The sequence below is a fragment of the Arachis duranensis genome, chromosome 3, assembly GCF_000817695.3.
Source record: "Arachis duranensis cultivar V14167 chromosome 3, aradu.V14167.gnm2.J7QH, whole genome shotgun sequence".
NCBI lineage: Eukaryota > Viridiplantae > Streptophyta > Magnoliopsida > Fabales > Fabaceae > Arachis > Arachis duranensis.
The window spans coordinates 101,326,947-101,340,257 of NC_029774.3; the positions used below are offsets into that span (position 1 = coordinate 101,326,947).

Consider the following 13,311-nt stretch of genomic DNA (forward strand, 5'->3'; position numbering starts at 1 on the left):
CCTAGTGGCTGATGATATCATCTTGTCGGTTATAAAGCCAACCCGACAAGTCCTGGTCGCTAACCATTGGACTGTCCCTCTGTCACGCATCCCCAGCTCGAGTTATACTCGTTATAAACTTGATCATAATCATGATCTATATCCATCACCCTCACTGGTGAATATTTACGGGGGCGAGCTCATCCGGGTCTTTCACAGTGCCTGGCCACACTTATGACATAGGGTCAACAGAGTATCAAGTCTCAACCTGGAGCACGTGGTGGCTAGCCACTGCTACAACCCAGGAAAACTCGTATCTCAGATAGTGGAAGTGTAAATCACAATTATCAATAATTCAGCATAAACATGCATGAATTCTCATCCATGGATCAACATCCATATCAGCCATCCGGCTCACGGTTCAGTCCAGAACTAGCCAATATTCATATCATACACAGCCATTCCGGCTCATGGTTAAATCCATAACCAGCCAATTCATAAATAATTACGGCCCTTCGGCCAATGGCATAATAAGCACTTCCACCACCATCCTCCACATCTCACATAATCATCAATGATCCTCATTGATTATTCATTTTCCCTTGCTTAACTCGCAAGTTACCACATCCACTAGCTCCTTCTCTCATAGCTACGCATATCATAATGATTTAAGATATAAGTGGTGAGATCGGAGGCTTAGAAGTATGAAATTTGGCTTTTAAAACTCAAAAATTAACTTTGGGATGAAAACAGGTCCACGCGTACGCGCACTACACGCGCACGCGTGGATGGCCTCAAAAACTCATCGACGCGCAAGCGTCATGCACGCTAACGCGTGGATTAAAAATTTGCCAATTGACGCGTACGCGTCAACCACGCGTACGCGTGGGTGTTCTCGTGCCCCAGGCACAACACTAGCACAGTTCTAGCATAACTCTCTGGAAAATGGCTGGGCATTGGGTGCAGCACCATCGGCTTACCTCAAGATTGATTGTATGGGTTTTGTAGAGCTCTTCGTGGTGAACGCGTGGCCGCAAACGGAGCGGCAATCGGAGCTCTAGATCAAAAGTTATGGTGGTTTGAAGATCAAGTGAGAGAAAGAAGTTGAGAGAGTGTTCTTCCCTTCCTCTCCACCATTTCAGCATGTTTGAGTGTGTTGTGAGGAGAGAGAGTGCTGAAAACTAGGGTTTTGGTTTAGTTATGTTGGGCCAAGGGCCCACTTTGGGTCCGGTTGGCCCGGTTTGGCCCGTTCGGTCCAATCTTGGTCCGATTTCTATAAAATTGGTACCGAAATTCTCGTCTCAATCTCCTATATCACATTTAGCCATAAAAATCACATTTTAGGCTTTCTAGAATAAATTTTCATTTATGGGTTAATTAGCCGTTAATTAACCGGGTTTTACAAATCTCATGCTAATATATCTTTTATTTGATTTTGAATAATTTATTCAAAACAACTACCAAAAAAGTTATATAAAAATTACTAAAATAATGAAATTGTTAAGAATTATTTTTTGTTGAGTTGGGTTAAATATCAACTATTTTGTTTATGGGTATTTATTTTGTTAAGCAATAGCCATGCTAAAAAATACAAATAAAAAGTAATGACTGAATACAAATATATCACAGGAATAAATTTACAAACTACATATATTTAGATGTCAACAATATTAATATTTGAATAATTCAATATTTATCTGATAGTATAATACTAGAAATTTTAGATTGAAATAACTAAAGTAAAATTATAGCCTTTGTTAATTTAGAATTGAAATTTACTGCAAAATTATTTTCAATTTCTTTACAAAAAATGCTATTATTATAAATAAAGTAGCTAAATTTAATATATTTAAAATAATATTGAATAAGCTAAGTTTAATATATTTAAAATAATATTTTGAAATTCAAAACTTAGTCTATCAAGGTGATGTTTTTTTTAAAGAAAAATTTAACTAATTTACTAACCAACCATGATTAATAAAGTAACCTATTGATTGATGGAAACCATCATCTCACAATTTATATTTTAAAGTAGCCTTATTTGTTGACACAGCTACTTCATGCATAGAAAGTATAATTTTCACCTATCTATTATTTTACTACTTAGAGTTAATAATATCCTAAAAAAAAGTAAATGTCATTGTCAAGCATTAATGTTTGTTTTCTAAAAAAACATGTAAATTGTTAACAAGTTGACATAAGTATTGTCATTTTTTATGTCCAACAATTTATATAGTATAGTAGAACAAAATTATAAAAAAAAATTGCCAAAAATGTTTTTCAAAGGCATATTTGTTTAAAATTAAAATAATAATATAATCACATCATATGCAAATTATGAAAAATATTAAAAATTCTAATTTACTCCTATTTTTAAAATATATAATAATTTAATGATTAATATTTAAGTAAATTAGCTTATACCATATATTTTTTTATCTTAATTCTCAGTTATGATAGCTATTTTAAAAAACATTTAAATCATTGTGAACAGTTATTTTAAAAAAAATGTCTAATTATATATTGGAAATAATTAAATAAATAACAAAGATAAAATTATAAAGAATTTATATAATAGTTACATTTTTTGCGTTTCAATAATAGTTAAAAATTTTAAAAATATTCATCCAAGTTTATTTTGTTTTAATTTTATTCTACGAGAAGTTTTCACTTTCAATTAAATGTACTCTTCTTGAGTATTTTTTACACAATTTTACAATTCTTTGTTTATAGTTTTGTTCTTTTATATTATATAAATTGTTGGACACAACATAGCTTTGAATAACAATAATAATAATTTAATGATTAATACTTGTGTAAATTATCTTTCATACAACTTTACTGTGAACAACGATATATTTAATTCAAAATTAAAAATTTGTAGGATATAATTAAAACAAAGTAAAACTTAGAGTATTCCTTAAACTTTAAACAAATTTCAGAGACCAAAAATATACTTTATCCAAATTTATAATTATCATCTGTTTACAATTCTAAACTCTTTAGGAGGAGTTTTGTAAAAAATATTCTGATAAACAATTAACATAGTAAGTTGATTCTTACTCCCTAAAAGCTTAGTTTTATTTATCCATCCCAACTCTTTCATTATTTAGTATTTTACAAGCTCATTATGCACTAAATGTTAGCTAAACCATGCAATACCTAAAACTTGTGAAATTTATTGCATGTTAGGAAGGTAGTTGGCTTTCAATGACCCTTTAACATTCTATAAATGGAGTTCAACAAGCATTGGTCAACACAAGGTATTGTTTGGAGTTTGTCAAATACTCCATCTTATACTTTATATCCCTCCTTTTAAATTTCTCTTACATCTTGACATCAAATATGAGTGATATACCTCCTATAGAAGTAGAGGTGCCACAACTCCCTGATGAGGTTATAAATGAAATTCTCTATTTATGTGATGCTCTAACCATTGTTACTTTCAGTGCTACTTGCCGTTATTCGAGGCAAAGGATAACTTCATTTGACTTTCTCAATCAAATCTCAAAGATATGGAAAAGGCGTGGCTGCTCACTGTTCATTCACTTTGGGTTTGCATCTCCTATAATCACGTCGGTGGATTGGATCATGAAGATTGATGCCCTTACCGGAAAAACTGGCTACCTGAACTTGCCTTTTCTTTTAACCCAACATGATTGGTTTCAGCTCATTGGAGTTGAGATGGGAGTCTTCTGTATCCGTTACTCCTCCCTTGGAAGAAGAAGCCACTTGGTGATTTGGAATCCACTTATTCAAATTTCTCGGGTACTAGATGATCCTTTGCAACTTAGTTCTTGTGAGGGTTCCTTTATTTATGCCTTTGCACATTTTCCGAATAGTGTTCATTATGCAATTTTACATATTTTTGAAGATGAACCCGACAGCACTGCTTACACTTTATCTATGTATACAAGTTTCACTAGGAACTGGCATGTTAGGATTTCATGTCCTTTATATGTGCAATGGTTGGATCCTTCGTATGTTGTAGCCAACGGTGTTGTGTATTGGCTTGCTGACCGTGAAGACGGTGATCAATCATATATTGTATCTTTCTCATTGATGACATTGACTTTTGAACAAATTTATGTCCCTCCTGAAGTTATGTCTCATTATGGTTGCCTTTTGGTTAGAGATGGATGTCTATGTTTGGCATCAAATAATCACACATTCTATTCATACAACTCAGTTATATGGCAGGTAAGTGACACTGATGAAGGTGTTAACTGGTCACAACTATTTACATATAATGGAATAGGTACTTTGTACGTGCCAGCTATTATAGTTGATCATGATGTTATTCAAGTTATGGAGAGGCACCTACAATTGGTTGGGGCTCAAGTCATTGCGTACTCTCAGTTTTTTTGTTCGATATAACCCCATTGAAGGCACAAGAAACAGGTTTCATCAGGTTTTTTATGATAATCATGTTAAAATTAGATCTATCCATGCATATGAAGAAACTTTATTTCCCGTATAATAGATTACTTAGAAAGTTGTAATAGTCATGCTACCAAATATGCTGGTAGGACTTAGGACTTAAAATTTTAGGGGTTGGGTGCTATTTAGAGTTAGTTTTAATGGAATACTATGTCTTCGTTTATTGTGGTTTGTTAAGTGTGTATGAGTGTTACTACCAATGTCAAATATTTGTTCAAGTTGCATTGTCCAAGAAAGATCATGTATGGCATTGCTGATTCATTTGTAGTATTTATCCTTTATTTTTAAGTTCATATGCATTATTTGTGTTGTAAGAATTTTTATTTAACTTGGTGTAAAATATTTTATTCATTATGCTATATTTTTATGGTTATATATTTCTATGAATTTGAAAAGAAATGGTACAATCTCTTTCTCTTAAAAAGACATAACACAGTGATAGTTTGCCAAATAATTTTCAGTTGCATAAGTTTTATCATGAGCAAGTTATAATGAACTATGCTAAATGGGTCTTGACTATCTCAACATATTAAAGGGTAGGTGTAGTCATTACTTAACAATCTACTTTTACCTATATCTATATTTATTATTTTGCATCTTTTATCACTTCGCTCACTTATTATTATCAAGTGGTTTAAGATAAAAAATTAAATGAAGATGGGACATAAAATATTGGTTCAGGAGTTTAGATAATTTCTAAAATCTTTTGTTTGTTATTGTTGAGTACTTCAAAAGAAAGAATTAAATGGAGATGAGATGTGAAAGATTTCTTCCTGTCATTTCAATCTTTTTTATAGTGCCTTTAGTATACTTAAAAGTTAATATATGCTAGATCAATAATGAAGAATGACTTTAACGAAAGAAAAGATAGTTTAAGCATTGCAATAATATTTGAGAAGTACTAATTGATAAATACTAACACTTTGAAATTGATTTTTTACGGTGCAATACATATAAAAAAAGACATAAGTTTGATTTAATATAATGATGAATGAATAGTTTGAATGGAATTAATGAAATAAGCATGCTAATTATTAATATTTTGTGACAGTAAAATATTTTAGGGAGCCACTCAAATAAAGACGTTGAAAACGTCTTTTTTATAAAGATGTTTTTTAATAATTAAAATTTAACACATATAATCGATTAAATTGTGTTATTTTTGTCAAAATTATGCTAGACAAATTGATTTGACCGAAAAATGGTGAATCAAATCTTGAACTAGTATAAATTAATATTATTTTTATAAAAAATGACTACAATATATATATATATATATGATAAGAGTATTTTAATCCTTCTCTATAATAAGGGTATTGTAGTTATTTTTTATATGTAAAAAAATATTAATTTAAACCAGTTCAAAATTTGATTCATTATTTTTTCAGTTAAGTTAATTTGTCAAACCTAATTTTGACAAAAATAACATGATTTAATCGATTATATATGTTAAATTTTAACTACTAAAAAATATCTTTAAAAAAAACGTTTTAGATATTTTTATTTGAGTGGCTCTCAATATTTTATTTGACAAAATGTAAAGCAAAATAACTATTAATTCTTTGTGGTGCTTCAAGTTATTTGAGTTCATCAATTATTCCAATAAAATTATTAGTTACAAAGTAATTTTCCATATTTACAGTTGTTTTTCTTTATAGTCTCTTATTTTTTTTAAATAAAATTAATAAAAAATATATTTTTATTTGTTAATAAAATTTAAAAATTAATTTAATAACTAAAATTTATTGAGAATTAAAATATATATCTAATTAAAAAACTTTTGGCAACTAATTTAGATATTACTCATGATATAAATATGGTTCCGCTAAAACATGATATAATTTCTAAATTCTAATTTTAAATAATTAATTAAAAATTATTATCAAAGTAAAATAAAAATGAAAAGGGTAGGACTGGAAATATGAGAGAATAAACTATGGAGAAGAAGAATCTTCATTCTTGAGAGTTGAGAGGTAAAAGTTTAAAGTTTAAGCATACTGCACCTGCTTCCTCCTTTAACACGCCGAATTCATCTTCCAGGTATATACAACTCTATATTTTTCTTTGTTGTTTGTTTCCCGAGAAAATCCAATTCTATATTTTCTAGGTAAAAGTTTTGAACCGAAGTTTTTGGGGTTTTTCTTTGCAATGGACTCGTCTCTCTTTCTCTTTCGGATTCGATGAGAATTTAATGATGCTAAGCTGTTTTAGATCACCTAATTTTTCGTCAATTAAGTTTTAGGGTTTGTTAGTTTGTGAATTTTTCTGCCTGATTGTGAAGTTTATCAAAATCGTGGGTTGTGAACTGTAGAACGTAATTGGAGTAGTTCGATTTGCCCAATTTGGATTCAATGTTTTTTCGCGTTGCTTAATGTTTACTGTGTAATGAAAATAAAAATTGCTTTCTGTTTATTGAGTACTAATTTTCCATTCTCAGTCTGAGGCACACAACACATCCAAACCCTAAACCCAACCCGCAAAATTCTAGGGTCTGTGTTTGCGGTTCTATAATGTCTCAGAACGGGAAGCTCATGCCGAATCTCGACCAGCACAGCACCAAGCTCCTCAACCTCACTGTTCTTCAGCGCATCCACACCTTCGTCGAGGAAATCCTCATCACCGCTGCATACGTTAGCTTCTACGAGTTCAACATCGACCTATCCCAATGGGTTCGTTCCTTTATAATCTCCTTCCTTTCATCGATTCCATTCTCTGTCAATATCTCTCTAATGCTTTCTCTTTCTTCTTTCTGTGATTACCGTTTGCAGAGCCGCAAGGCCGTCGAGGTATGCCTCTTCGTTGTCAAAAAGTCTACTTTTTGTTCCTTTTCAAGGTTCTGAAAACCGAACCGGTCATCGAACCATTTTAATTACTGGCATATGTAAATTTTTACTCGAATATAACTTTATTAAGATATTATTATAGCTTTTTTGCACTTTATCCACTTTGATGTGTTTATAAATAGATTCAGTTTTCCTTGGTTTAATCACAGCTGTCTAAGTTCTTTTTACTTCCTTGGTATTGTTAATTTAAAAAGTTTGTGGGTGTTTTAGCAATTGTTAGTTTACCAATTTTCTTTGTCGCTTAATTTAGATGAGAACATACATACCAAAAATGAAAACATATTATTCTTTCAAATAAAAAAATTGCTACCTTGAATTTTAGTTGCCTAATAATTTTTTTAATAAGCAATGACGTGATCTTTTATTATTTCATTCACTATTATCATTATAAACTTTTTTTTGTTTGGTTTGTTTTTTTGTATGTAAATTGGTAGGTGAAAAAAGTTTTTGATTATTTTTACCTCAATATTAATTGCTGGAGGTTGAGGTCAGTTTCATTATTTATCAGTTTTTTATGTTTTTCAAAATTTGATTCTATTTAGGTGGGAGCAAATTTTTAATTTTTGACTTTTGCATATCTCTGAATTTTATTTTATTATTTGATAAACAAAATCTTGTGAGAGTTTCCTTTGATTGAATTTTTGGTATCGTGGTGTTATTTATTTTATTTTATTTATGATGCTAAATTAGCTTTTCATCTTTGAATTATTGATGCCCTATTTCTTTTTGGGTCTTTAACTAAATAAATAATTAGTGTTGCTGCTCTGCTTTTTTTTTCCACCATTTGTTTCGCACTGGAACTCTTAACTCTTTTGTTTTAACTCTTAAAATGATATATTTTTAGACATTTAATTTTAAAAAGCTTCTATGGTAAAAGATGGAAATTTCTATAAAATTCAGTCCAATGCACTTTCTCTCTATTGAATCTAACCATCAAGGATCTCATCTTTGCCTTTCCATCTACTCCTTTCATATCACTTACATATTTTGTTTTCCTCTTTTTTAAATTAAAATTACCGAGAAGCTTAACTTTATTTGTATTATTATACACCACTTGAATTGAACTTACATGTTATTTAGATTTAGTTATTTATTTTTTGTAATTTGTGGTACAATTGATTTAGTTATTTAGATATATCTTATAGTTTTAGAATTATTGATGTCGTATCTATTCATGTGTATTTAACTAGATAAAAAATTAGCTTGTGTGTATTTTCATTAGAAATATAATATATTTTTTCATTGGAAATCTAAATATATTTGAAGCCTACTAAAATAATGATATCTAAACTAAAAGGTGTGCTTATTGCATGAGTTTACCATTCCTAGATCTAGGCATAGGCTTTCTTCTTATTCTGGTTCTTGCATTTTTCTTAGTGTCACCTCATGTTTTTGTTAACTTCCACTTCCCTCTCTTTTTATTCTCTTTCTATTCTCTTTCTTACTCATCTATATTGCTGCTAGCTTAGGATCTATAAAAAAGATTACTGATAGGGGCGACTGTTTACTACATATCTCTAGATTTATATCTATTGTTCTAAGTTTAGTATCTATGGAGAGGATTACTTATTGGGGGCCGTGAGTATCTTTCGCTAGATGTCTAGATATGTGAGGTCACTAATTATCTTTTAAATTTCCATGTTACTTACTTCTTCCCCACCCCAGAGTAAACATTCTATGTATTTCAAAATTCAAATCTCTTAATTGATATATGTTTATACATAAAGCCATAACCCATTTGTTGATTCATATTTTTTTCACATTTCTTTGGCCTATTGTATTACTTTTTTACAGAGTTTGCTTTATTAACTGAAATATATTTTTTTTTTCACCCTTTTAAATGTATATATTTTTTTCTTTTGAGCTCAATTTTTGAACTTTATAAATGTCCACTTTATTTTTGGTATTTCATTACATAGATAGATAATTATCTTGTGTGTATCTTCATTGGGAATATGATATATTTGTCATTGGAAATATAATTATATAGGAAGCCTAATCAAATAATGATATCTATACTAAAAGGTGTCATCATCTAAGTCTACCACTCCTAAATCTATGCATAGGTTTTCTTTTTATTTTTAGTTCTCCCTTTTCTCTAGGTGTTACCTCATGTTGTCTTTGTTATCTCTCTCTTCTCTCTCGTCCTCTTCTCATCCCATCCTCTCTTCTCCTATTAACTTACAATTTATATAGAAAATAACTTAGGATTAATATAGCTTACCATTTATACACCTTTTTTGTGTATCAAATGTTGTTGGCTTAGGTCCTATATATAGGATTATTTAGTGGGGCCCATAAATATCTTTCGATTGATATCTAAGATCAATCAACACCAATATCTTTCAAATGTCTATCTTGCTTCTTTTTTTCCCTCCCAAAATAAGGGTTCTATGTATGTCGAAATTCAAATTACTCAATTAATTTGTGTTTATAAATAAAGGCAGAACCCATTGATCATGGCAGATTTTTCTCACATTCATGTTGCTGTTGTATGTGTTTCTTAGTTGTTGTTTGATTAACTGAAATCTGTTTTCTCTTTCATCCCTCTAATTGCATTTCAATATGACAACTGCCTTGGATATGGTTAATAAGATTAATCCTGAGAAGGAAGCATGGAACCTCAAAGTTAGGGTGATTAGGCTTTGGACTGTTTCTACTTTCACTGGTCAGCTTGTCCCAAACTCCATGGAAATGATTTTGGTTGATGAATCTGTGAGTTATAGTGGTCTAAATCTATTAAAATTTTTTGGTTGTTTGTTTTTTGTATTTAGATGTGTTTCTCCTTGGCTTTTTTATATCGAGGTCTAAAATTTTGTTTCATTTAAATTTGTTTTTCTCTGTATTCGATTTGTCATTTATCAGATTTTTACTATAATTTATGTTGATTGGTAGGGGTGCAAGATACAAGCTACTGTTCGGAAGACTATGATTTACAAGTTCAAACAACTTCTCTCCGAGGGTCGAGTATATGTAATGAAGCTCTTCTCTGTTGTGCCAAACCAAGGATCTTATAGGGCCACTAGGCATCAATTTAAGTTGATTTTCCAGTTTAGGACCACTGTTAGGGATGCTATCTGCGATTTTATTCCAAAATCTGCTCTTACAATCTCTCCATTCATTGAACTTTTGGAAACCAAAGAGGATTCTGATTTCTTAGTTGGTATGTTGTGCTATTTGCTCATACTTTTTTTTGTCTGGAATGATTGAAGTCTTGTTTCTTTGTGATTTGTAGAATGTTGCTTTGTTGTCATTATTTCCTAATAGTTTTTTTTTAATGTTTATTTGAGATGTGGTGGGTCTGTTGGTCTCTGTGTCGGAAGAGAAAGAATATGATAAAGATGGAAAGAAGATGAAGATGGCTGTGATGGAACTTGCTGAAAATGAGTTAGCGTTCTTTAATTTCTACCCCTTACTCTTATTGGGATTCTTTTTTGTTTTCGGTGTGTGTGTATAGTCAATTTTCTAATAGTGTAGTTGATTTTGTTGGTCGTTTTCAGTCACAGGATTCGGTGTGCCTTATTTGGTGAACATGTTGACGAACTTAATCGATTTCTGTCTTCTGGGTATGCTGAACAGCCAATTGTGGTTTTACATCTTGCCAAAGTTAAGTTTTTTAGAGGTTTGTATCATGTAAATTTCATTTCAGGTGTGTCAGTTATCCAAGTCCACTTGGTTTTACCACTATATTCCTGTAACCAATGTCTATATATTTTTTTTAGGTAGAGTTGGACTTCAGAATGTTATGTTTGGATCGAAGCTTGGATTTAATCTTGACATCCCAGAGGTGGCAGCTTTTCGGAAAAGGTATTTTTGTACATGTAGTTTCTGTTGTGTTTTTTTTTTGTTGCTGTCATTGTTTATTTATTTAAGTTGGGGCTTTATTTGTTAACAGTTCTATTCCTCATGGAGTTAGTGCATCCCAACCCATTGGCATTGTTGGATCTGGAAAAAATATCGGAATAGAAGAAGATTTTATGAAGCTCACACCTAGGTGTACTGTGAAGTCGCTTGATGATAACAACCGGGTTGGAACCAGTTTAATTTTTTTTATCATGTTTACTCTTGATAATTTGTGTTAAATTTTCTTTTTCTATTCCTTAATAAATAATGCTTTGTTTTTTAATGATATTAATGCTTTTGTCCTCCTTTGTACTTGAAAATACTATGCTGTTAGTATTTATTTTAGTTTTTCAGTTTTAATTTGTATTACAACTATCTTTGGTTATAATGTCTTAACATTTATAGACCTGGTCTTATTTTTTAGGCTGGAACCTTTGTTGTACTAGCGAAGATAGCTGAAATAGTTGAAGATGGTCCTTGGTGGTACTCTGCTTGTGTGTGTGGCAGAGGTGTTCAGGCAGAATTTGGGATATATTTTTGTCAATTTTGCAACATCCATGTTACAAATGTGACTCCTAGGTATAAATATTTTACAATGCTTCCTTTGTGCTTTGTTAAATAGTGAATTATTTCTGCGTAGTTGTTAACCTTAGGTCAGTATTTATGTGCATCTTAAAAAAATCCAGGTTTAGAGTAAAGGTGTTAGTTGAGGATTCCACTGGTGTTTCTATTTTTGTCCTCTTTGATCGTGAGGCAAGTTACCTACTGAATAAGACTTGTGCCCAGCTGTTTGAATAACATCTTAAGGATGTTGATGTAAGTCACTCGAAATCTATATTCTTTTTATTTGCTGATTTTATTGTTAAAGATTTTTCTTATCCTCTGGTTTCTACCGATTTATTTTTTCTGTTGTGTCTGTTTTATATTGTTCGTAGGTTGTGTTTGGCACACAGTCTCTCCTATATTCCAAGAATTTGTTGGAAAAACTATGCTGTTCAAGGTTCTTAGTAGGCCTGTTGGGATGGAGAAATTCAAAGGGACTTATCCAGTGAGGCGTGTTTGTGATGATGCTGCAATACTTGAAATGTTTGAGCTCTCTGGTTCAGATTTGAGTCCTGAAAAGGTATAAAATGGAATTCGCACCTATTGGTTCTTTTAAATAAATTCTTTCCTTAATTTTTCATTTTTTGGTTGTTCCACCTTTATTCATGTCTTACATCGGATGTGCTTTATATTATCCAAGGCTGAGTTTGTACGAAAAGGAGAGGGATAATTTGGGGAACCCTCTAAGGTTACCAAATCACCGAATTTGGGATTGACTCCTTCCAGGTGTTTCGAGCTCTTTGCTGGTTCGCCTCAATGTACCCAACCAGAATCAAGTGTTGTTGACTTGGGAGCTGATGAAGATGCTAAGGTTCCATAATTGCAGTTTCTTCTATTATTTTTTCTGTATTAGTTTTCACTCTTTTTTGAGTTGTGTTTAAATTGAACCTAACATGTTGTGTCATTTAATAGTGTCCTCTCCTCAAGAGAAAGTCTGCTGATGCTGTGGTGGATAAGTTTAATGAAGTGGATAGTTCTGAAAATTCATGTGATGAAGTTGATGAAAGTGAAGAGGTGAGTAGTGTTGCCAATTTTTTTTTTTTGACAGGGCACTTAATTTTATAATCAACTTCCTTTTACTAGAACTCATTAATTATCCCTCTAATTAGGTTTATATTTTCATGCAATTGTTTACACTAGGAGTATGTGGCTGGCGTTAATAGAGGCTCTGTTGATGCTGAGAAAGATGTGAAGCCTTCGTTTAAGAGGTTAAGAAGATCCTTGAGGCTGCAATTTGATGAAGCTGATGAGTCTCGTGGCTCGGAGAATGATGGCTCCTCTGGACATGGGGTTAATTGAGGTAGCTGCCCATGGCAGTTAACTAGAGCTACTGATTAGGACTAATCTAAGGCATTATGTATTTTGGTTGTGTCCGTGTAATAGCATTTGATGCATTGGATTCTAGTGGATGAGAATATGTGTGTGTTGTCATGTTTTGTATAAGTTGTTTGGATTGTTTTTTGGGCATCTTTTTCATGTAATAAATTAAGTGCTAGGGTTTGGACACAATATCATTAGCCACTAAGCAAATTAGCTATTTAGCCCTTTATGTTTGTACTTATTTCTTTGAAATTCAATAAAATGCAGTAGCTCTTTAATGATA

The 13,311-nt window shown here is 31.4% G+C and overlaps 2 protein-coding genes across 4 annotated transcripts; both read left to right on the forward strand.

The window, feature by feature from the left end:
- The first annotated feature begins 3,324 nt into the window (after positions 1–3,324).
- Positions 3,325–4,356, forward strand: LOC127745567 (uncharacterized). The gene has a single exon (XM_052258387.1). The coding sequence runs from the start codon at positions 3,325–3,327 to the stop codon at positions 4,354–4,356; it is 1,032 nt and encodes a 343-aa protein (XP_052114347.1).
- A 1,994-nt stretch (positions 4,357–6,350) lies between these two features.
- Positions 6,351–13,311, forward strand: LOC107479909 (replication protein A 70 kDa DNA-binding subunit B). 3 transcript variants are annotated; one of them, XM_052258276.1, is made up of 15 exons: positions 6,351–6,459; positions 6,857–7,088; positions 7,188–7,205; positions 9,858–9,977; positions 10,158–10,425; positions 10,553–10,649; positions 10,763–10,884; positions 10,985–11,069; positions 11,158–11,290; positions 11,530–11,684; positions 11,792–11,921; positions 12,041–12,228; positions 12,349–12,519; positions 12,621–12,722; positions 12,849–13,311. In XM_052258276.1, exons 2-11 carry the CDS (start codon positions 6,930–6,932, stop codon positions 11,901–11,903), a joined length of 1,269 nt encoding a protein of 422 aa, XP_052114236.1. In that variant the 5' UTR covers positions 6,351–6,459; positions 6,857–6,929; the 3' UTR covers positions 11,904–11,921; positions 12,041–12,228; positions 12,349–12,519; positions 12,621–12,722; positions 12,849–13,311. The 3 variants fall into 3 exon arrangements, with proteins under 3 accessions (XP_052114236.1, XP_052114237.1, XP_020994297.2); XM_052258277.1 differs by having other exon boundaries at positions 12,435–12,519; XM_021138638.2 differs by lacking the exon at positions 9,858–9,977.